The 24,815-nt window shown below is 43.1% G+C and overlaps 1 protein-coding gene across 9 annotated transcripts in view; it reads right to left on the bottom strand.

Annotated features, from left to right (window-relative positions):
• The window catches only part of EBF1 (EBF transcription factor 1), a 330,802-nt gene that overhangs the window by 108,778 nt on the left and 197,209 nt on the right, over nucleotides 1–24,815 (bottom strand). For 5 of the 9 annotated variants that reach the window (XM_048861294.2, XM_048861298.2, XM_048861295.2 and 2 more), the window contains exons 7-8: nucleotides 18,028–18,109; nucleotides 8,341–8,482 (exon numbers count right to left, since the gene is read on the bottom strand). In XM_048861294.2, the coding sequence (XP_048717251.1) occupies nucleotides 8,341–8,482; nucleotides 18,028–18,109 (224 nt within the window). The remainder of the gene's footprint in view (nucleotides 1–8,340; nucleotides 8,483–18,027; nucleotides 18,110–24,815) is intronic. The other 4 variants (XM_048861296.2, XM_048861300.2, XM_048861297.2 and 1 more) reach the window with 1 other exon arrangement.

Raw genomic sequence — 24,815 nt, 5'->3', positions numbered from 1 at the left:
GTACAGGAATTGCTACTGGAAACTACAGAAACCATAGGAAATGCTACTGAAAATAAAGGTGTTACAACTGGAACAAAACAGGGGTGAGCTCAGAATCAGGCCCGCCTTTCTCTCCGCCTGTCTCCTTGCCTACCTTGCCTGAAGGAATATCTTAAAGATTGCGACTCTACCACGTCTACTTCTCCTCGCATGGAAATTTCAAGGACATTTTATTATTGTATTCCTACTGCTGCTGCTACACTGTCTTATGTTTAAAACTGTGGACAGGGAATTTCACCTGAACTTTCCTGGAGAACCGCCGTCTCAGAGGCCTGAAGTTATCAGATCAACATTCATGAGCAAAATGTACAGCACATTTCTCCACCACTTTTGGAAACTTTAAGTATGATATTACGATGGCTAACGATGCAACACTGAAGCATAGCAGCGAGATGAGATGCGTCAGATACAAGAAGAGCGCTGTGTGGCTCGAAAGCGTGTCTCCCTCACCAGCAGAAACTGGTTCAATAAAAGATGTTACCTCACCCACCTTGTCTCTCTAATATCCTGGGACTGACACCGCTACAACTGCAGTGCATAAGCACAGTAGTGTAAATATCATTGTATAGCCCATGCATCTAGTTACATGGCACACTACATACATAAATGTAACGCATATATATGCCCAATCCACAGCCAATTGCAATCAGTTGGAGTCTTTTCATTGACTTCAATGCACTCCAGATTAGGCCCATAGACAAAGCCTGTGCTCATTTATAGTATTAATCATGTGCTTCATAAGCACTGAGATTGCAATTTGGATTTGAGTGGCTCATACCAACCCATTGGGTGCTATTTGCTGCATCAGTTTCCTGGCTCATGCTGCTGACTCAGTTCACTGGTTTTGGAGGAGCACTGTCAAATATCCATTTGACAGCAGAAGCATTCTGCAGTCCCAACAACAGATATTAGGGGAGAAATCCTGATGTTGATCTATATGCTCACATGGCTCCAGGAAACTGTTTTAGTTGAAATCATCTTGAAGCTTTGCAAGGAAAATGTAGGATTTCTTTATTGGCGGCGTTTTAAAATAATAAATAGGGTTTTTTTAAAAAAAACCAACAAATTGGAAATAAAATTTCGTCAATACTAAGCTTTTAAGCCCGATTTTTCCATCACTGAAATCAATGAGAATTTTGCCATTAACTGGAATGGGATCCTTTGGCTAAGATTTTCAAAAGTAAGATTTGAGGTGCATCAGTTTTGAGGTGTCCCGCCTGAGATACCTTGAAGTGGCCTGATATTCCCAAAGTGCTGAGCACCCATTCTCTGATAATCAGGCTCCTCTGAGTTGCCTCCAGAAGGGCATCCAAAATCTGCAGTCACTTTAAAAGTTCTTGGCCTTTATTTCCAATCACAGTACACACAGCCAAATCCTACTTCCCCCAGGTGTTTGGGAAAAGAATCCTCTTTCTACCAGAGCAACAGCAGCCAGGGTGTTTTTCAAATTGAGAGATATCGAATGAAGGCATTCGTTTGCTTGGTAAATCTTTGGAAATAAATATTAATTATGTTATAATAATGTATGGCTTTGCAATTGACTGGTGTGCACATTTTGGGACATGTTAGGAAGGGAACGTCTGGCAAACTTCACCACCATTCAGGGAAGCATCCCTCCAACATTTCTCTAATCCTAGTGTCATTCTTATCCCCCCATGACGCCATTGTACTGGTGACATGGCAGCCAGCAAAGCAAATTGACATGTAACGAATGTTCATTACCTATGAATATTCATTGCCTGCTTGAGTGCTGCTGAATGCAGTAATGTACTGGTAACTATGAAGGTTCAGCCAAACACAGCAGCTAAGGGTTTTCTGTAATCGTGCTCTGATTCCATAAAGGTCTTGGAGAATTCCCAAAACCTTCATAAAAGTTCAAGATACAGCTCCTAAGTTGCCAGTTTCTCCAAGACTGGCAACGGACAGCGATATAATAACCCAGATACACAGAGAGTTTTATAAACTCCTGTTTGAGATGCCTGGCCTTGAGGAAGCCAGCTCCTTTGCTCTCTCCCCTAGTTCCTGTGGAGCTCTGAAAGCACTATGAAGCAGAGCTCTTGTCCTGAGGAGAGCTCCTTTGCTCTTGTGGAGGATCTGCATTAGCAGAAATTCATCAGTGCAGCTCAGTGGGACATAATTTGGTTGACAGAATTTAGCAATCTAGAACCTGGAGTTGCATAAATCTCAGGTTCTACTGCTGCTACTACTTTGATCGATCATATATCTTAAGGCCAGAAGGGACTATTATTAATTATTATTATTATTATTATAATCTAGTCAGACATCCTGCGTAATACTGGCCAAAGAACCTCACCCAATAATTTCTGCATCAAGCCCGTAGGATATAGCTCAGACACAGGTTATTTTTAAGAAAGACATCCAGTCTTGACCTGAGTGCAAGGGAAGAAGATTCAATGACATCCTTAGGTAAATTGTTCCAGGGGTTAATTGACCTTACTGTAGAAATCCCAATGGCATTGCACAGGGATCTCTGGGAATGAATGCTATTTGTTTTTAGGGGGAGAACTACATGTTTTCTAAAAATAAAAACCAGACTCTTCATGGCCTGCTTTGTCCATCCAAATGAACAGAAGGCTGCAACTCCACCTGGCTATACCTAATGGATTAAATCCAGCTGTGGTGCACTCCCTGACATCTGAGATGATGTGGCTTCTATATATTCAAAGGGCAGGGAAGAGGTTAATATCATGCACCCAGTTATATCAAGCTACAAACAGACATAACAAACCATTATGTAAAAATCTGCCTGAATTTCTGAGTCACCACATTTATGAGGGAACCGATACGAGAAAGGGGACTTGGCAAAAGTCAAACACCAGAAAGAAAATTATTTCCAGCTTGAAGTTCTGCAACCCTTCAGCATATTAAGGTTCACTTATTATTATTAATATCCAAATTGTGCAATGTTGTTATAGTCAAATTTTTCTGCCTTGTGTAAACTTAGGGATGTCCAACAATCCTATATACTCTATCAAAGAGGTACCATCCTAATATTTTTAATATTTCAATATTGCCCTCCTATATAATAAACTAAGTCCAAAGTATGTCTGGGTGTATGTGTGGGGACAAATAAAACATGTCTCTGTTTCAACTCCCCATGGCTTTAAGGTCCTTCTGCAAAGTCCCATTAAGCTGTATTCAAATGTTGGCATCTCTCTGAGTATTTTAATGCCATATAACTCTTGATATGCTTAATAAAAGTGTCTGTACATGTGATTCTATTTTTCACTTCCTGGTAAATAAATAATAAATAAAATCATCTCAGATGTAGCAGGTGCTGCCCCTCCCCACAAGGAGCAGTCAGACAAACACCAACATTTGCCTATTTAACCTGGGACCACTTTACAAATTGCATTAGTCCCCATATTTGACTAGCAATTTTTGGACTAAAACCAGTTGAGGGGAAGGATAAACGTCATTTTTTAAAGCATGACCCCATTTCTCAGCTCATTAATGTTTTCCTTGTGGCATTTATTCCATTTAGTACTTCCATTTTATATTAACAACTTAACTACTAAGACACACACAAGCAGTGTGTTTTGCATGCAGTACTAAAGAATGCAGGGGTGAAAGGGTTAAAATGGAGTTGATACAGGAAGTTTCTTCATGTCATTCAAGTTCACACCAGTTAAAAGAAGAGCTAAGTGCTGTGGCCAAATCATCTGCAGCACAAGAATTAGGTCAGTAAGTCAGATTTCTGAATATCTTTTAGGAGGAATGAATTGATATGACAATGACATCTAGCAAAATTCTAGAAGTGAAATGACCCATCTCTGTCTGTATAGTGTTATTATAATCTGGGCAGTTACAACAAGGTTTAAAAGCATTCAGAACCGAGGCTTCATCTTACAGATTGTCCTATCAGAATGATTTATAAAGGAGGGTGGATGGCACCATATTGTGAATGTAAAACAGAAAACAAGACACCAATTAAAAACCTCCAGCAAACCTTTCACACTCAGGTCTCCTACAGCTTTCAGTGGGAGATATGCTGGTATAAAGTCTCCAGGAATAAAGTCAGCAGGTATGTATTGCTGAGCAGCTGACAGATTTTTAACTGGAAATACTGCTTTGTAAGAACAAGGCACTTGAACGTTATTTCACGGAAGCCTGCCTTAAGCCACCAACAAAAAATGGTTATTTAACAGAGGTGGTATCTCAAGAAAGGCAGAGCAGAATTTGTCTCAGTCTCTTTAGAGAGGAGGTTGTGTACTAATGTTCCAAACCTGCAACTAATATAATCAACACAAGGTCCCGCTAAAGTTACTAGACTCTGCATAGGTGCAGCATCTGACCAGTCACTATATTTTGCAGGATAGGACAGTCTCTGGATTCATAAACAGCCTATAAAAAGAATCAGAAATGTAACAGCAGTGGCAGGGCATTGCATTAGAAATCACAGCTGTCTTTGCTTCTATCTACAGTTCCAAAATCAAGTCCTGTAGCTTGTCTGAAGCACATAGATGATTCATTTCTTCTTTTGCTGCTGCTGGTGAGACTGACACAGAACCAAGTCAGTCACCAATGAGCCTAATTCCTCAATGATCTCACCGTGGAGAAGAGGAGGAGGGTGGAATGGGAAGGGAGAATAAATAAAATTGGCCCTTAAAAAAAAAAAGAGCATTTAAACTGCTTGTCAGTCGTCTGCCTGACAAGGCCACTTGAATGTATTCAGGAGTATTTGCATAAACGCTCGCAGTGAGTTCACCGTAGCTGCTAGCGCTAATGGTACATAAAGTAATTTAGTCACTTCTCTTAGGCATCCTGTCAGAGTGACGAGCACCCCCTCTTTGCCTTGTTGCATATTAGATCATTAGATAATAAAGTGTTAGAGCATGCAAACTGACAGGGTCTCCGGCACAATCATTTTTTGAGGGCACCGCATTCTGCCAGAGAGGAAAAATAAGAGAGAAACTGATGCTGCAATTGGCTTTAAATTCAAGTAAATACACCCAGAGATTTGAAAAATTACTTTGAAGCAAGGTAAAAGAGTTTGTGCCAAAAGCTCTGCAGAGATCTAGAGTGTGGACTTCATGCTAAGAAACCTGGAAGAGTCCCTCCAGGCCTGCTTGAATGCTTCCTCTTGCATACCCTTCCTTTTCCCCGCCTGTTTGGGTTTAGTCCTTTAAGTTGTTTTGGAAAGGTTTTCCTTTTAAAATTACACCTTAAGATGAAGTATAAACCAATATATAGTATACGCTAATTTTGATCTAGATTAGCTCTTCTCTATACATCCTACTGTATTTGTATAATTTAGAAAGGTCAACCACACTAGCCCCATGGTTTACCATAAATATCAAACAAGCAAGGGTCCAACTATTTGTGAGTGAAAATGTGATAATTATTGCAAACCACAGATCTCTGTGGCCTACCCTATTTATACCTCACAGAGTGGTATGAAATAATTAGCCTCTGCCTTTTGAAAAAGAGATATATTTATTTGAAAGATGAGCTTATTAACTCTCCAGAATCAAGGAGTATAGTGTGGGGATGTGAAACCATGATCCTGGTTTCTACTTATATACAGAGAGATGAGTCGCTAAAAAGGAGCTTTCCTTTTACTGTCCGAGCAGCAGGATATAAACAGAGATCTGTGTTGGAGATCCCAAAAATAATCCAGGCTACCTGCAAATGAGATGGTAAAAACCCAAGTGTGGAGACACAAGGCTCCTGAGTGGCTCAGAAGGTAAAACTTTCTGTCCGGTTGTGCTTTTCGGCACCCAAAGTCTTTTTTAGCTGTCACACGCACTGGAACTCAATGTTTAAAAGCACCATTTGCCAATACAGGTTGGTAAAGAAAATTGCAAGGTAAATAATGCCTAACCAAACCAGCCAGCAAGCACCCCACATCACTATCTTCTGCCCCCACTTCTCTACAAACAACATCAGGTATTCATTATTTGCTTCTGGGCTCAAAATTTCTATATAAGTGCATGGGTACATTTGGTCAGAAGGGTATTATAGCACACTTCTTGCAATCCAAACCTCATGATCAGTCAGAGCACTGGGCCAAAGTAGCTGTGAGCAGCACAGCTACGGCAACCTGATATGGCCTGGATCATCCTCTCCCCCACCTGCCCAACACCACCACAGAAGATGGGAGAGCCAAGGGTTCTCTGCATGCACAAATCTGGGGAAGACAGCCCAGGCCTTAGGACCAAGAATCCAGAAGTAGGAGTAAGAGAGGGACACATTTTGGGGAGGGAACTATGAGGGAAGCCTATTCCAGTGGAGAGAGCTATCGACTGTTCCAGGAATGGGGTTTAAGTGTTTGGTGGTTGCTCAAAACTTTGGTGGGTATGCACCCCATTTAACATTTTTCCACCCTTGAGTTCGGTCAGATGTTTTGGACAACATACAACAAAAGTACTTGCTAGTTTTGTTGCCATCACATGCACATAAACATGAGTAGAGTTCAGTGGTCGGAGGAGACACAAGTTTAGCTGAAAAAGGGTTAAATGCCTGGCATGTCTTAAGGAAGGAAGGAATCTTTTAGTGCAGTGCTCACCAGTAATGAGAATTTGCCAGCGGTGGCCAAATAATTTTGTCCGAGAGGTACCCGAGAATTAGATTGGATTAGATAATCACTTTTCCCCCCAGGATTTAGAAGAGGAGATAATTGTGGTGATTATGTGGTGCCTGTTGGCGAATGTTGACATTTAATGGCAACCACTGGACCTGAGGGTTACCTGGAAATAGAGGTATAATTTTATCATTTTCTTCTTTTTGCACCCAGAGCACCTTACCCAGTGGGAGCGTGAGTGGTAGATACAAGAAAAGGAGGGAGTATTACAGTATGTGTGAAGACAAGAATAATTATAAGAAAAAAAGTATAAACTTAATCACAGGTAGGCATTCAAAGGTCCTCACTGGGGAAAAAAAGGGTATCTAGCTTAGTTCTAACAAAGCCAAAAAATAAACAGGTTTTGAAAGACAAGAGTTCATGTTAAAAAGATTGCAAGGTTGAATAGAGTGACGTGTCCTTTGTAAGGCTCTGCCTCTTGTTAATTAATAAAAGCACAGTTTGCACATTCCATACAAAAATCGAGCAAACATTATGACAGTGGTTTGTTTATTAGATTAGGTTGTTGGCAGGGATGAAAAAAAATTCTATAGGAAGAAGCATAGCTGAAAATGGCTCATGACCTACATAAAAAGTTAGAGTTAAATAAATACAGATGTAAGTTATGTTTATATAATGAGAAATGCTGCTGAGCTAAGAATTTTAGGTTAGTAAGTGCGAACTACAACCTCAATCCTGCAACCACTTATCCATACCTTCAACTTCACTCACGCAAACAGTCCCAGTGACTTCAATATGGCTACACACGTGCAGGAAGTTAAGCAGATGACTAAGTGTTTGCAGGATCGGAGCCCAAAAGAATGAGTAGAATAGAACTCTTTTTCATCAGCAATTCACTGAGGGGTGGAAAATGGCATATTCCCCCATTATTGTTATTTGTATTGACGTATGTAGTTTACATTTTTCCAAGTGGCATTCACTTTCCTTGAGACAAATTTTATCTGGTTTCTTCTAACTATTTGGCAGAATATAACCAATTACCCATGCAATCCATGGCAAACACTTATGGCACAAACCAATGCAAGGGGTTGGGTGCATTCCACACCCATGACTGTCAATGGGAGCAAGTGCCTAATGTGTTCAGAATTATAACCCACTTCAAAAGACAAGGGACAATTCTCCCAAGGGGCTGGGGGGAATTCCCCTATGATTTTGTTTTGTTTTGTTTAATTTTTAGAAGCAGTCACCAATTTAGAGGACAAAGCAAAAACAAAACATTAATTAAGTCCAGATTTTCAAAGCAGCTCTCATTTAAAAAACTCAACGTAGTAGCCAGATTTTCGACAGAGCTCAGCACCCAGCAGCTACCAGAAATCTGGTCCCAATTGTGGGTGCCAAGCGCTTTTGAAAATCTACCCACATCTTTTACATGCCAGGGGGAGCTGTGCCATTTTGAAAACCTGACCCCAATTTTGGGTGCTGAGCGATGGTGATCCCAAAAATGGACATTTTTCAGTAAAGGAAGGGGCAGATTTTTCATGAGCATTTTCTCAGGTTCCCCACCACCACCACCGAAACCTCTAGTGCTCTGCTGCTTTGAAAATCCAAACCCAGTTTTTGGAGACTGATCTCTTAAAAATTTGGCCCGGAAGTTTGTTTCAATGACTGCAGGACAATTTGAAATGAAAAATGAGAGAGAAACCAAATAAATCCACATTTAAAGTAGCAATGTCAACCAACGAAAATGATATGCCTACCATGTTCCAGATAAGAAGGCGTACCTTCCGAGGGATCGAGCCTTCGAGCCCTCCGCCCATGCTTGGAGTTGTTGTGTACAAACATATTGTCTGACACCGCCAACACATGGCCGTCCACGTTGACTGTTGTCGACACCACAACCTGCGAGCACAAGAGTAAAACGGATCAACGTTTGATATATTAAAAAAAAAAGAGCACAGATTGTAATAAACTCAGTTAAATAAATAACAGCTGGGAGCTGCAGAAAATTGCATAGCTATTTCGCATAATAACTGGTGCTTATGCTGTACAAATCTAACAAGAGACGCTATTGATGAGTGAGTCTTTGGCATAGAAACCTTCTGATACAGCTTTAAGTCAAATTGCAGAGTTTGTAGCTGTATGGCAGAAGGTACGCTGTTAGCCATCATTTTAACAAGAAGATCTTTATTAAGGGTTTCTCCCGCCCCTCCCCCCTGCAAATACAAGGGCGGCTGTGTTTCACCCTAAATTATCCTTCAGTTTCTCTGCTGAAGTAGATAGCGCTGTTGACATTGCAAATGAGAATCGATTCAAAATAAAAGAAAACAAAACCACTTTTTGTGAAGTTGAGACGAGAGCAGAGTTCTGTTTCTCACCCAGCCCCAACCTCCAATATTTTAGCCACAGTCACCAGGGGATATCTGGATTTATCCCAAATTCTCCCGCTCTGAGCTGCATTTGAGTGAGTCTGGGGACAGTCTCCGTTTCACCCTTATTACCATCTGCGTTATCCTCATGTCTAGGGGCCCCAACCAAGATCAGGGTCCACTGTCCTAGACACTATACAGACACGATCTGAGATGGATCCTGCCCAAAGGAGTTTCCAATCTGGATAGATAAGACACAAAGTGTGGGAGGGGAAACTAAAGCACAAAGAGGGAAAGTGACTGTCCAAGGTCACACAGCTGGTTGGAAGCATTGCTGGGAATAGAACCCAGGTCACTCAGTTCCCCACCCTAATTCCAGGACCACACACTGTTTCTCTTACCCTGTTCCCCGCTCTGACCCCTATGTCCTATACTAATGAAGTACAGCATTTCAGGGTTTTATCCCAGTTGAAGACGGGGCCCTGGGTAGACTGCCAGTTTTCCAAGAGCATGCATTGCCATAGAGAACTTTAACTAAAACAATAAGAAGAAATGACCTACACTTCTCCTTATATTAAACAGGGAAAGGGATTAAAAACTGAAACCCACAGAGATATGTTTATTCATGCGACCTCTTACAACCAAATATAATAATTGTCTGTTAATTGCAGTTTCAGCTCCCACCTCATGCTTCGACATGTGAAACAGCAATCAGCGGCTCCGTTTAATCCACCTATTATGTTGACTAATTAACTTTGCTCGACAGTTTATTTCTTCCTCCATTATCAGTCCCTGTCAGCCGCAAGCACACTGCCGCATAGGGGGACCTCAGCCCTCTTGATTGATCACCGATAGATTGACATGCAGATTAATTTAATTAGAATCACCTCACTTGAGAAATGAAAGACAATGGCAAGGGGGCTAATAGATCTGCTCTTATAATGAGGCGAGCCTCCAGAGGCAGGGCAGAGGATTTCTGATTTATTTTGCTGAATTCCCCAGTCACTCTGACAGGCTCTTGCTTTAATTGTTCTTGGTTTTGAGAGGCTTTAGCTTCTGAAGAGGTGAAATGCTTTACAAGGATTGGCAAACATTGCTTCAACGCTCCCAGGAAGCTGCTACCTCTCAGCAGTGGTCGAATGGGGACACTTAAGGGATCACTTACAACAATTCAGTGTCATCACTTGAATTGGATAAAGAGGGGAAACTAAAAACTTTGCCATTCTACCTATTTCTCACCACCTATTAAACACTTAAAAATACAAAGTGAATCAAGTGGCTAAACCATCCTTAGCCAAGCCAGGAAGCCTTTGTCTTTAAAGGGGGGACACAACAGAACAGTTTGCATTTCAGGATTTCTGATATAGTCCATCGGAACGCCATTCTGCCATGGATTTTTTTTAAATACATATTATTAAAATACAGAATAAAGGATTCAACAGCTCTTACAAACAGTAATTTGGAGGGGGAAAAGACCGCACCAAATACTGTAGGTAAATCCTTCTGAATTCAAATTAGTGGAGAAAAACACTGCCAAAATGTAAAATTCCACAAGGATTTCAAATGGAATTTATCCTTTTCGCTCCTGGGGGGTAGAATCAAGGTTTTGCTGTTTCCACTAAAATGTGAGCCTACAGTGATTAGCACATAGTTGGTGAGGGCACAAATGAGATTGCAACCACTGTAAATTCCGTAGGACAAGGATTTTTGGACAAATCCTCAGCTGACGTCACTTGTCATAGTGCCATTGACTTCTAGACCAGTCTTCTGTGTTAGTTGGTAAAGTACTAGGCACATTTAGATGTAGAAATATAATAAATAAAATAAAATACTAATAAATACAATAAATAATAATGATGATGATGATGATGATGATGATCATAGCCACAGAAGAATTTGAATTTCCTAGAACATCAAAAGGTTGAAATATTTTTCCCCACAACTTGGCCCCAATCCTGCAAATACTTATGCATGTGCTTCCCCTAAAGCATGTATGTAGTCTCATTGAAGTCAATTAGGTTAAGCACATGCTTAAAGTTAAGCATCTGAGTGTTTCCAGGATCCAGACTTAAAAGTCTTCCTAAGTTAAAAATAATACTAGCTTATGGCCCAAAACTGCAAAGACTTGCGCATGTAAGTAACCTCTCTCACATAAGAAATCCTAACATGGGAGTAACTCTACTCGTAAGAGTAGATCCAACAAGGTCATTTACGGCATCAGGCCTTTGTAATATTTTTCCCTCAGGTTTTGGAACCTGTTGATGTGCCACGTTTTGATTTACTGAACTGTACCTTCCTACCTATCTCTTGACCAGGGAGTTTGATTTACTGCACAGAGACCACATTGGAGTGGTTCTCTGGAGTCGTTAGCAGAAGCAACTATAAAAGGAATCACCATGAGAATCTGTTTCCAGTGTCAGGAAATGCAGAAAAAAAGTGGTTACTCTGGGTGTCTGTCTGAAAAAAAAATGATTATTCATAGTGCACCTGTAAAAAGCAGCACACATGCTCTGCTTATTTCTTAAAATATACAATTTTATTAATGTAAGCACTCTGTTTTGCTAGGAATGTAAAAAGGACTTAGCAGACACGCATTAGCTAAATATTAATGCCATGACTATGTAGAGGGAAAAAATAGACTGTGTATTTGTTATGCACTGCAATGATATACTTGGACTTTTTCAGTGCACATACAGGCTTATAAGGTACACTTAGATTTTTAATCTAAAATACAACACTTTTCTCATTGTGATTTTGAAATTATGGGGATGTGTTTAAGTTAAAGCACATGTTAAAACTAATGGTGGAGAAATCGTAAAATTGTGTGTGTGGGAGGGAAATCAAACTAGATGTGGAGTGCCCAGTGAGACATCCGTAGAACACAGACTATAGCAGGAGGGAAAAGAAACATGACAGTTTAATAAATGATTAATGAGGTGCTGACATAGTAATGTAAACATGGGGACAACCAAGCCTGCCAAATCTCAAACCTTTTCAAATTTTGTCAACAAAACACATTTTTAATTTGGGTCAGGCAAACATGGAAAATTATTTTGAGCTTTAGCTTCAACCCGTCATAGATTTTTAATCTAAATCCTGTATCAACACAGGGGGAAATTGGGGGAAGAGTTCTTCCCCTCCCCCCCCATCATGTTATAACTTTATTCAGCCAGCCACCACTATCATTTACGCTACATTATATAATGACTCGGCAAATTATTCTGCCTGCCGTAAAATAGCTCAGTTGTGAATGTTTTGGGGAGGTCAGTTAAAAAACCTTCTGAAACAAGAACGCTGGAGATCAAACTATTTATCCAGGTTTAGTGCTGGGCCTGTTTGTTTGTTATGGTGCATCACCTAATATATCAAAATTAAGCATCGCATGACTCCTCATTTTTAACCACAACCCATTAAGCTTTGCTAATTGATTAATACATAACATGTTCCTGGTGTTTTCAATTTTCTCCATTTTCCTGGCAGTGCCCTGATATTTTGGTTTATACCCCAGGCACCTCCTGGCAAAGGCTGCAGAAATTCAACGACGCTAATTTCCAGGTTTGAGATGTCTCTTGCTGCCATTTGCTTTAGGCCTGTGTCTTTGGGATTCACTAATCTGATTTTATATCTCGCTGTCCCTGCTTCCTAATGGATGTCATGACAAAAAGGGATGGGAAAGTTCTTTATTTTCATCACCAGTTGGAGACTGCTTCGTGAAGTTTGTTTCCGTCATTCTGGTAACCCAAATATACCTTGATTCAACAAGATACTTAAGACAGTGCCTAAAGTTAAGCACGTATGTGCAATGCACTCAGTGAGATTACTCACATGCCTGAAGTTAGGCACATGCTTAAATACCTTGCTGAACTGGGGTCATAGCTCACACTGCTATTTTCCAAACTCCCCCCTCCTCCTTATCCCTCTGGGGAGAGAACCTTGCATGTCCTAACTCCATTATCTGGGATTCATGAAGCATCATTTTTGTCTCTTATGCAGATTTACAGCAGGACACAAATGGCTACAATTCAAACCTGACTGGCAGCATCCCATTAAGACACGTTTGAAGCTTAGGCTGAGGTGGAGGTTGTGGGGTAAACCCATCAGCCAGCACGGTGATGTGTTCGTGGCTTTCCGGGTTTCCATAATAAATGCCTTTTGAGGGGTTTATGCCCTGACTCAGCCATAAAGGTTTCCTCCATATTGAAACCTGACACGGGTTAGCAGTTTTATTATCACAGCAACAACAAAATACCCAGGTCGTCTGGGGTTTGTTAATTACACAAGTATAGAACACGTGGTTTAGTTCTGTGTGGTATTTTAGGGCAGAGAACCGCCAGGGGGCAGCAGAGCAAGGGGTAGTGGGGGCTACTGCCCCCACAATGGGAATATTGAGGGGAGCAGATCTAGCTGATGCAGAAGCAAGAGGGGGACCCAGCTATATCCCATCCCCATGCAGGTGGGGGCAGGACAGAGCAGAACCCAGAGCAGGGGTTGGGAGGTGTGGGAGCAGGCCAGACACCAGAGAACGGGTAGGATTAGCTCTCTTCTCCCTAGCTTCTGTTACGCAGCCATGCTGGCCAGGGCCAGCGTACAGGGAACATGCCGGAGTCACACAGTAAATGCCTCCAGCCGCCTGGGAGAGGTGGTCGCTTATGTGACTCCTCAGCCCAGACCAATCCCCACCTTCCAGCCACCCTGGGTCCTGCGGAGACACTCAGCCCTGGGGAGGGGCAGGAGCATGTGTGCCAGTTGCCAGGCTGGGGTGAGGGCTAGAGCACCAGCACCTGGGGCGGGGGGCATGGGGTGTCGGCACACAGGTGCCAGCCACCGAGGGAGTGAGAGGGAGAAAACAGCACCAGCCACCAAGGGTGGCGGGGAGTACATGGCACCAGCTGTCAGCCACCAAGGAAATGCGGTAAGAACACCCAGGATACTCCTCCCCCAGCTGCATCTCAGTAGCTCCCATCACTCCCCCTCTGCCTCCCCCCCACCATTCACAGCAAGCTGCTCACCCGCCCCCATAATGCCATCTAATTACTATTTGTATTGCAGCAGCACTTAGGGTGCATCCACACTGGAATAAAAGACGCAAGGTGTCGCCGTGGCTTGGGCCACAGTGCTATAAAATTGCAGTGTAGACATTCCGGCTCAGGCTGGAGGCCAAGCTCTGGGACCCTCCCTCCCCCTGGACTCCTTAGGCTGCCAGGGAGGGCACACTTGGACATAAATACATTTCAGGACAGGACAGGACCCCTCATTCCTTTCCACACTTGGGCCTAAATTCACACACGGCTCCCCAAATCCAGCATACCCTCTGTCCCCTTCCCTTCACTCGTTAGCCACTTTATGACTAAATGAGACAGTTAGGCTCCAGGTGACCCTTCCACAGTGAAGCCCACCAGGGGAGGAGAGAAAGAGGATGGAAACTCTGCAAAGTTCATCCTCAGGTGGCATTAGCCTGTGTACCTGGGCCCGTATCTTTGCCACCACCACCCCGTGTTCCCCAACAGAAGGCAGGGCAAGAGCATGGCTGCATTCCAGCAATCCCTAATGACTCCCTTGGCTTGGGGCCTTTTCCAGGCAGACAATGGAGATCAGCCCCAAAGACGAACCAGTTCCCAGATGACACCAGGAGCAGGGTGGGAAAAAATGGCAATAAAGTAAGGAAGGAGGAGGTATGTTGTGAAAACAAAACTCCCTCACTTCTGTGTGGAAAGGTGGAGAGCCACGCAGACAGGGCCAAATGGGACAATCTGATCCTTTCCAGAAACGCCGGCTATCCAGCTATGAATAGGACTTGGAATTGCTTCGATCTCATCACTGACCCAAGCCTTTCAGGTTAGTGGGTGAGATCCGAGCCCCACGGACGTCAGTGGCAAAACTCCCATTGACTTCAAAGGGAGGTTTACACTGCCCCTGGGAGCGAGTCTCCCAGAGTGGGTAGCACAGTACAAATAGCTGTGTAGACATTACAGCTCGGGCAGCAGCTCATTCTCTTAATCCCACCTAACCCCTGGGTCTGAGCTCAGTGGCTAGCCAGAGTCTCCACCAGAGCCACAATGTCCACACTGTCCACACATTTCTGTGTGCTAGGGCAAAGGCCTCTGGCTACCAGCTGCAGTGTAGACATGCCCAAGGGGGCCAGGATTTCACCCAGCACGTTTACACCCATGCACCAAAGATGGGTCCTCTGTAAGACCTCACTGTGGTTTTGCTTGATACTTTTCTCCCCTAGAAGTGAAAAATGAATCCTGTCTCTTCTACCCTCTACAGTGACCAGTTGCTTTATTTTAAGAAGTTTGTTGTGAGAGCAACAAGTTCGAGAAGAAAACCCAGCTATTTCAAAAGAAAAAAAAAAGCACCAGCATTTAATGGATTTCTACAAGCTTTAATAGCTCACTGTATTAATGTATGAGCCGTGCTTTGCTCTGCTGAAAGTGATTAATTTCTTGAAAATGCTAAGGTCACGCTAATTGACATGACCTGTGTAATTAAGCAGTCTCTGTTTACACACTGAAAGCTCAACTGCTGTGAAGCTGGGTTTGCATGACAGAATGTCTTTACAAGTGAAGAGATCAACCACCTTTCCTATGCCCTACCTGCTCACCTACACAGGCTCCTGATTGCTGTTCTGAGGGAACATACAAAGGCATTACCATATGAAAATCAGCCCATATCTTGGGGGAGTACAAAACTGGCAGTGCGTACATATCACGAACCGTGTGCTTTGACAGGCCCCAGACCTGGCTGTTCATGCTAGATTGCCCTACTGGCGAGAGCACCCTTGGAGAATACTTTTCCTCTTAGAGGAGAATATATATTTTAATAAGTGGGAATAGCTCCCAATGGCAGCACGCTATAGAGGAAGACGCATGCAGCCAGACATCAGGGACTCCTGGCATTCCAATCCCAGTTCTGACACTAACTGGGTGCATGACCTCGGCCAAGTCACTTCCCTTCCTGTATCTCAGCTGCACAGGAATAAATAATACTCACCTACTTTGTGGGGAACTATAGGGATTAACCTGTTAGCATGTGTACAGTAAAAGAAAGAGGCATTGAGTATCATAACCACTCATACAACGCGTACCCCATACGACTAAGTGCTGCGGTGGCTGGAAGGGGATTCAGAGCACCCTAAACTGCTTCACACATGCTGGGCTTCTGAACAGATGGTCCTTGGCCCACTTCCAGCCTCAGCTACCCTTCTATGACCCACATGGATTGCGGGATAAACCCCTCACTGCTTCTGGGTGAAGGTTAACCCCAACCCCTGAGGACAGTCCTGAGTAAGAAACCTCACGGAGCTTGTCTTCACTAAACTCCTGCATTGCCCCCAACGAGGGAGGGTCATTTCTCCACCTTACCTACCCCTTGTAGGCAAAACACCCTCTGAACGATCACACAGGGGGGTCCTTTGGGCAAATATTTCCCACCACTGCCTACACCCCGCTGGCTCCAGCATTGGGAGGTCTAGAGTAGACAATGCTCCCATGATCTGTGATGTTTTTAATTCCATATCTTTATGGCCCTTCATGTTCAGTTTTTATTTTATTTATTTTTTCCCAGGAATTTATTAGTGTTTATTACCACAAGTCACAACAACAAAAACCGGTCAAAATCAGTGCAAAAAACTATTAATAATTTTTCTGGGTAAATATTGGGGTTTATATTGGTGGACAGAAAGATGGGGGGAAAGTATTCAGTAGATTAATGCTTTGATTTCCATTCATCAATGTGGTTTACTGCAGAACTAAAACAGAACTCAAACACAATGCCACCAATACCCAAATAAAACTTTTCATTTGAATAAAACAGTTTACTGTTGTAGACTTAGAACTATTAGGCTATAAATATTTGCATTTAATAGTTGGACCACACCATTTGCGGTGCATACACTCAACTTCATCCTTTTCTCCTGTTTTTTGTTTTTTTAAAAACTTTCAAATACTTCCTTGTGTTCCGAAACATATTCTGATACAGATTTTTGTTTTCTTCCCACTTTACTGTGTCAAATCTTTGAACAGTTATCTGCTAGCAGCTTGAGATGTGTACGTGGCAGGCATGAGATTCATCAGTACATTCAGATGCGCATGCACTTCAGAGCTTGCATGTGTGCCTGTTTATTAGTCTAGAAGATACACACAATAAACACATAGCCTTACTTCAACAGGCAGCTTTGCATATACACAGAGACCAATGTGTTATCATAATACAGCTATCTCAGGGAATGTATTGTATTTTCCTAATAAAACAAAAGCTATTTTTATATATTTGAGTGATACAAAAATAAGGTGAAAATCAGAAAAAAATGAATAATACTTTTTGTAAAACCTGGGAATTTGTTGTTAAAAATTGGTTTAAACTGAAAACGAAGGAGCTTACATATCTTTTAGACTGGTCCTGAGCATGGTTAAACAACATAATGGAAAAATATTGGTGGCTAGCTGGAACTCTGTTCACCCCACAGCACTCAGCCTATGTTTCCACGGGTAGGAGCTTACAGTGGTAGGGAAGTATTTGCTAAAAATACCCTAGTGAAGAGCAGACAGTGGGAGTTTTGCCTCAGTGAGGACTGGGCCAGTATAAAATTAATACAATCTTTCAAAAAATAAAAAAAATATTTCAAACTGCAGCAAATGACTCCCCAAGGGGAACCTGTTTAGATTTTCAGCATAACCATACATCTGTTTTGGTGACAAGATTTCCCCCACTAATAAATATTGCTTGCTCACTTAAAATCTTTACATGAAGGCACAGTTAGGTCTTAAGGCAGAGCAGGATATCCTAGAGAGAAGCAGCCATGTGATTCAACACAGCAACAATACAAGGCCACTTCTGTTTCTTCCCGTCACAGTTTTACTTCCCACGGGGATGGCATCATCTTCAAGTCTTCTCTTGCCGAGAGCAAGAAAATCCAAGAACTTCCTGCTAATTTCTGTTGTCACTGGGAATCTCCAAAACTGAGATCAGTATAGTAAATTTCAGCATCTTCCAGTTAATTACCAGCTTAGTTTGGGTCAAATTTATTTCTACCCCACCAGTAGATTATTTTTAAAGAAGGAAGCATGACATACTGACCTGGAATCTCCGCATGTCCCGGGGGTTTCCTGCATTTTTTAGGCAATTTTGGTTACATTTGAGAAAAAATTTCAAGAAGAACCTGTGGAGAAAAGAGACACCGCCATTAGCCTCTCAGATGCATGCAGCGTATAGCACCATGTCCCTTTCCTGAGTCTGATCCAGCAAATCCTTACTCCAATTAGCAATCCTTACTCACACAAGCTGTGCCTTTGACTGGCCACATGGGTAAGGACTGCTCACATGGCCTCCAACCAGCAAAACACTTCAGCATGTGCTAAAAGTGACACATGCTTAAGAACTTTGCTTTGTCATAGCCATACAGGTTTGCAGAATTGGTCCCTATGTCACTTTAAATGGCTAGCGTCATGGAATCATGCTGTCTTCCACAGCGACCAGGAAGTTAAAGAGACAATTTCAGTACAGCAAAGAGAAAGCAGAAGAATGCTGGCCAAGAAAGCATCTTTGCATATAAGAGGTTTCATCTCATAAGTTCATGTGTAGCCTATAAACCTCAATTTATGCAAAAAATTTAAAGCATTCTGCACAATCTGAATCTTGATCCAACAATTACACCAAATTTGTCAACAAAATTAAAGCTCGTTCATGACAAATCACATAAATGAATGAACAAAATACTGTGGGCGTGAGGGGAAGTCTTGATTAAAAGGCTGATTTCATGGAAGAAATGAAATGACTGCCCAGACCTATATGTTGCTTTAAGAAGAGACATTGCATTTTACAAGCCCCCAAAAAGCAAACATTTTTCTGAAAATATTTTCTTCACTGTTATGCACCAATGGACCACAAACCCATAAAGACAAGCTGATGAATAATAGTGGGTCTCATATTCCTGCCCGCCCCCGCCCCCCCAGGAACCAGGGTTTTTCAGCCTTTTGTCCAAAACAAACTGCAGCCAGGGCTCTACTAAAGATAACTGTGTAAAATTAAATCCTGCACCAAGCTTTAAAACCAGGCACAACCAGACAGAGCATCATTATACCTGCAATAGCTGTTGATTAACCAGGCAGAGGCTAATTTACCCTGTCTCCACTTATAATGAGGCATCAAGGAGTGACTGTTTGTTATTGTTTTACTTAAAATCAGAAAGGTAATTTTTTATAAGCGTCCGTCCTGATCCCCGGTGAGAACCCACAGTGGCCACTAAGTGGCATAATTTGCATATGCCGAAATCAAGAAGGGCAAAACTGGGCTTGTTGCATGGAAACACACAGCTGCATTTTGCTGGTTGGTGTTCTGTGATGCTGCTCCCCTGCACCGTTGTGGAACTGCATCCTAAAGAGGCCTGTCTGACTGTTGTGTCAGCTCCCTCACGCTCTAAACATCATTTTAGGCAATGGCCATGGTGACAAATTTAAACTCCAAGGGGCTACTTTCATTAAAGGAAATCAAAGAGACCAACCAATATAAAACGATAAGGAGCCATAAGACACTTTCAACGGTGGATGGCAAGGGCGCTGTTTGTTTACTCGCAATTAAAGAGGGGTATAAGCCATTGCATTTTCTCATCAAGAAGGTCTGGATATTCAATAACCGAAAGTTGGTGCTATTTGTCATGTGTGTGTCTTTTTAAGCCTCTAATGGCCAGCTGTGACAGCCTGACTCAGATTGTGTAGAAGGAGCTGTCAGCACAAATCCTGGCATCTTGAATCCAGACAACTGCTTGCCACCAGTCAAAGGTTTGTACTCGTGCCAGAATGGATTTTGAGAGACAAGCAAATAGGGCATTAATTCCGCCAAAGAAAAACGAACTGCAGGGAGAGTTCAGGATCTTACACTTCAGATGATGGCTTTCCTGTCAACAGCCCATCATTTAGCTTGTGAGCTATGAAGGGCACGGACATTAGATCCCTCTTGCCCTAAGCTGGCCCTGTCATGCGGAATGCTGGCAGAATAGCGAGACCACCCCTCTGCGAGAGATTGCTGGCTGAAATAAAAATCCTGGCCATCTGTTGGGAGGCAAAGACGTCCCTGTCAACTGGTGCCTGGAGCCTCAAACAGGCCCTTATGTGGCAAAGTCTCTCAGAACCACTTATTCTTTAGGGAAAAGTCTGCTCTGCCCCAAGGGTTTACTAGAGAATTCTTCAGAGTTTTCCAGAATGTAGGAGCCAAGCAGCTGACCACTTTGGCTTGAACTTCCCTAAAGGAATATATTACCAGGAAGGGAGGGCGGGAGATGTAACAGTTAAAAATATCTGCATTGAAAGACGGAGTCAAACGTGCCATGCAAACGTAGAAAACATTTATCATGTTAACTTTGCATGGCATGTGTAAACACGGGGGGGCGTGTGTGTATGTGTGCGCTCACGCACGCATGCATGCTGATCAATTCAAAAGTCCCCCCAAAACAGGCAAAGCTCTTAACAGAGCCTCTTTAGCAAAACTCTAAGCTTTTTCTCTGCTTAAGAAGCTATGTCATTTTCTTGTTTTATAAGCTGGCACCAGATCAAAAGCACCAAACACCTACATGAAATACAACAGCTGGTGTCTGGGGTCTGCAAAGTCTAATTCAAAAGCTCCAAAATTTTACCACAGTTACATGGGTGCATCGCTCCTGAAGTCAATGGGTGTTTCATCCACAGAAGCTGAAGAAGAATTGAGGCGCACTTATTTAGTTCTATCAAAACCCAAAAAACTGGTGAATTCTGTAAACTCCAGGAAAGCTTTTTTTTTTTTTTTTTTTTTTTTAAAGCCACAGCATTTTGGAGAGGAGTTTTCAAACACAGAGCTTGCCTCTTATATTTTCTCTTACTTTGTTTTAAAAATAAATCACCTGATAAAATACTCTATCCAATCCTGAATTCTTATTCTACCGAGAAACAAACCAAAATATGGGCTGAATATTGTCTTAGAAAGCACCAGCTACAAGCAGGCTCAGTGGCCATGAGAGTCATGTTTTGCCCTAACCCGTGAGAGACCTGGGTTTGATTCCTGGCAAGCAGAGTGCCTCACATCCTGTTCTGCACAAATCTCTGTGGTCCGCTTCAGTTGGGTCGCACAGGTGAAATGGAGTGCAGAAGCTGACCCAATGTTAGTTGGCTCTGAAGGGAGAACCACTTTGGCTGGAAACCAGGTGGCTAGAATACCACTGCCTATCATGCTGACAAATACTCTCTCACTGTTTCCTTGTACTCCCTGGTGTGTCTGTATCCATCTGTTGTCCCTTGTGCTATTCTTAGATTTGAAGCTCATTGGGGCAGAGACTGGTTTTGTTCTGTGGTTTGTACAGCGCCTAGCACAATGGGGTCCCAGGCCACAAATGAAACTGCTAGGCCCTACAATAATACAAATAATAATAATATAGAAACGGGGTCACATGAGTATACACGATGGCTTAACTCAAGAATATTCTAGTTTTTACTTATTATCTTAGAATTGTTAGTTCTGCCGCATTCTTCACCTTGAGCTCCATTCTGCCACCTTACTCTGCAAGTCATCCCATTATAACAGGTCAGACTTGCCCAGGAGTAATGCTGGCAAAACTGGGCCCATTATAAACATAACTTACATGTGTATTTGTTTACATCTAACTTCTTAATATCAGGTTATTTTTTCAGAGCTAACTTTTTCCCCATATGATGGGGGGGAATAGTACTCACGCTAACTGTCGAAGTCTGAAATTTGCTCACTGGGTGAATACATGTGCAATGCCCAGGAGTGCTGATAAAAGCCTGAACTTTAATTTCTGAGCCCCAGCCACTTGACGTGGGTCAGGTTTGCCAAAGGCTAGTACCCCTGCCGGGGTGCTGGAACAATTTGTATAGTGGGGGTGCTGATGATGGAAACCATGTATTTGGTGTTTGTTATTACTGCTTCAAGCACCCCCAGTTCCAGCACCATTGTATCCCTGTCACGTGACAAAAGTCAGCCCCCCCCCATGGTTTCTGTGCCTACTGGGACATCTGCTTTGGGTTTTTACAATCAAACAAAACACATTGGCTAGCCCCTCCTGCCCAACACACACACACAGATTAATACAGCCAATGAAGGAAACACACTGTGACTGACCCCGCTGTAGAGTGCGGCTGGGGTACAAGCCCCCCTAGGTCTCTGTCCCACCAACGCAGCCACACTGCACACTTCCCATCAATACCTGCACCCTTCAGGTGACACAGAGCTGCTGTACTAGGCTGTACTAGGGCTGAAAGAAACTAAGTGGTGCACATGCCCTAGACACAACTACTCGAATGGTTCCAACATGGATTAACACAACAGTTCCCAGCCAAGCCCCTAGGGGCCGTCCACTACAACGGTATGAAGGGGTGGTCCTCAGGCCAAGTGCCAGTAATAGCCCCTTGTGGCCACTGCTCTTCTGGAGGCAACCACACCGGCCTGCAGATTCCCTGAGCACTGTTCAGCCCTTGTGCCTCATTGGGGTCTGTCTAGACAGCCCCCTTGTTTGCAGACCACTCCCAGGTCTGCCTTTTTGTAGTGGTTGCTGCCCATCTGCCAGTAACAGCCTGCGTCATTGCCTGGCTCTCAGCCTCTCTCCTCCAGCTCCCAGGCTACCTGTCCTTCACTCTGCAATCATTTCCCAGGTTGCTGCCTCCCGTTCCCGACGCCTTCCTGAGCCTGATCCTTGCTGACCATCCTTCCTGTGCCGGAGGGGACCCCTCTCTTGGCCAGATGTCACACTGGAGGCTAGCAAAATGCCTCCGAAATGAGCTAAAGCAAAAGATATGTCTAGCATGGAGGTCAAGGTAGAGGCTCGAACCCCATATGACAGATGGAAGTACTATTCTGCTTATTGGGCATCTGCCCATAACTATAATCTCTGTCCCTCTGTGGTTTCCGATCTCAAGGCCACTTGTTCTCAGAAAATAACTTTCTGCAGTGGTTTGTGCAGGTGCTGATCTGAATCCACCACCTGGGGTCTACATTAGCTGATGATGGTGATGTGCGTTATCAGCCGTAGGCTGACTACTTTTGTCAATATACGAACACATCAGTAGCATTCTGGGTGTCCTCGGGAAAACATAGCCCATGTCCTCCATAGCTTTGTTCAGAGGTCACCTATTCCTCTTGCCGAACTGCCCCTTGGGTGTGGCTATGATAAGCCTTGGTCTGGGTAACATAGCTGTTATCTTGAGAAGTTGCCAGCTACTTTGTCAGTGAATTGAAGCTGAAGACCTTTGCACTTTCTGATGGAGTCAGACCTCCAAAACTCACAGCTTCCATCCGAAACTGAACATACTCAGGGATTTTGAAATCTAGACACTGTCTCCTTGACTTGCTTCTTCCGGTAGCACTAGCGTTTCATGGTCTTAGTCAAACCATTTGGATCTATATAAATCCTCAACTGCTTTGGGTTTACTAGAGACAATACAGTAAATCCAGTCAGCTGGTGCCTGAATTCACTCAAGAACATCTTATTTTATCATCTTATTAAGTACAACTTTCACTTTCGCCCTCTGCTTTCGGGACATTATTTGGTGCATGCATATTTGGCGGCACACTGGGATCTCTACGAGTGCAATGTACTGTATCTTTCATGCATCCCAGCTCCTTAAATACTTTGGATTCTTTCAGAGCACATTTTGCCTCTTGCTCAGAAGACAGCCTGCTTGATCAGATGCATTTGCAGACTGCTCTTCAACCAAGCACACCTGGGACATCCCAGTCTGCCATTACAAACTCCGCAGAGTGACAGACATCCCAGGGTGGTCTTGCCACTTAGGCTCACTTTTTGCCCACTATAGAAAACAATATTTTTTATTTTAGCATTGCGCAGTCCCTAATTCATCTGCAAGTGATAACCTTCTCTGGACCGAAAGATCAATTATATCATAGATAATTAGGTCTCCAATTAGTCTAGATTTAGCTTTTTCATGTAGGGCTGTAATATTATTGTCAATGACCTCCCTCGACAGCTTGGTTTTCTATGTATGCATTTCTCGGTTTTGCATGCATCAAGTTATTCTGGAAATTTTTTCAGTGACTTTGGGGAGGGATAGCTCAGTGGTTTGAGCATTGGCCTGCTAAACCCAGGGTTGTAAACTCAATCCTTGAGGTGGCCATTTAGGGATCTGGAGCAAAAATTGGGGATTGGTCCTGCTTTGAGCAGGGGGTTGGACTAGATGACCTCCTGAGGTCCCTTCCAACCCTGATGTTCTCTGATAATTGCCTTCTATGATAATTGTCTAGCCATTTGCAAAACCCCTCCACGCTCCCACTGGAATCAACGGTAGCTTCTCAATGCCTCTGGGCTTGCAAACCACAACAACATGGAGGATTTCACCCTCACAGCTTTCTTTGCAAGACCATTTACCTTCCAGAAAAATTGGAACTGTTGCAGACATCTCTTCCAGCCATATACTAGGTTTCCTCCGAGCCTGAGGTGGCTTCATTTGCACCAGTTTTGCCAGGGATTTAGTTTACTTCTGACACCCTGTATTATAGGCGTGACACACAGGATTGCTGGAAAGAAAGTGTGGCTTATTTGCTGCTCCTAGAGCATTGACAAGGGTCAGGGTTCTGAAAGGTTAACACCGCTGTCACCTGGCCGGGGTCCGTATTCAGTGATTCCAGTGGCTACTCCCACACTATGGTTCAACATTAAAAGGCCAAATTCTGTTCTCAGGTACACACGAGGAACTCCCATAGGGTCAGACTCTACTGCAAGAACTTCAGTTCAAGGTGAGCTGCATGTACGATGCAGCTTCAGTCCTCATCTCAACGCAACAATACGCCCTCGGCCAGCTTCATGCATCTAGGGTAAGAATTTGGCTCTAGATTAAGAAAAACCCACTCTGAAGAACTTCCCCAAA

The sequence above is a fragment of the Caretta caretta genome, chromosome 8 (genome assembly GCF_965140235.1).
Source record: "Caretta caretta isolate rCarCar2 chromosome 8, rCarCar1.hap1, whole genome shotgun sequence".
Taxonomy (NCBI): Eukaryota; Metazoa; Chordata; order Testudines; family Cheloniidae; genus Caretta; species Caretta caretta.
The sequence above is the reverse complement of the archived record's forward strand: the minus strand, read 5'-3'. Positions and strand labels throughout refer to the sequence as shown.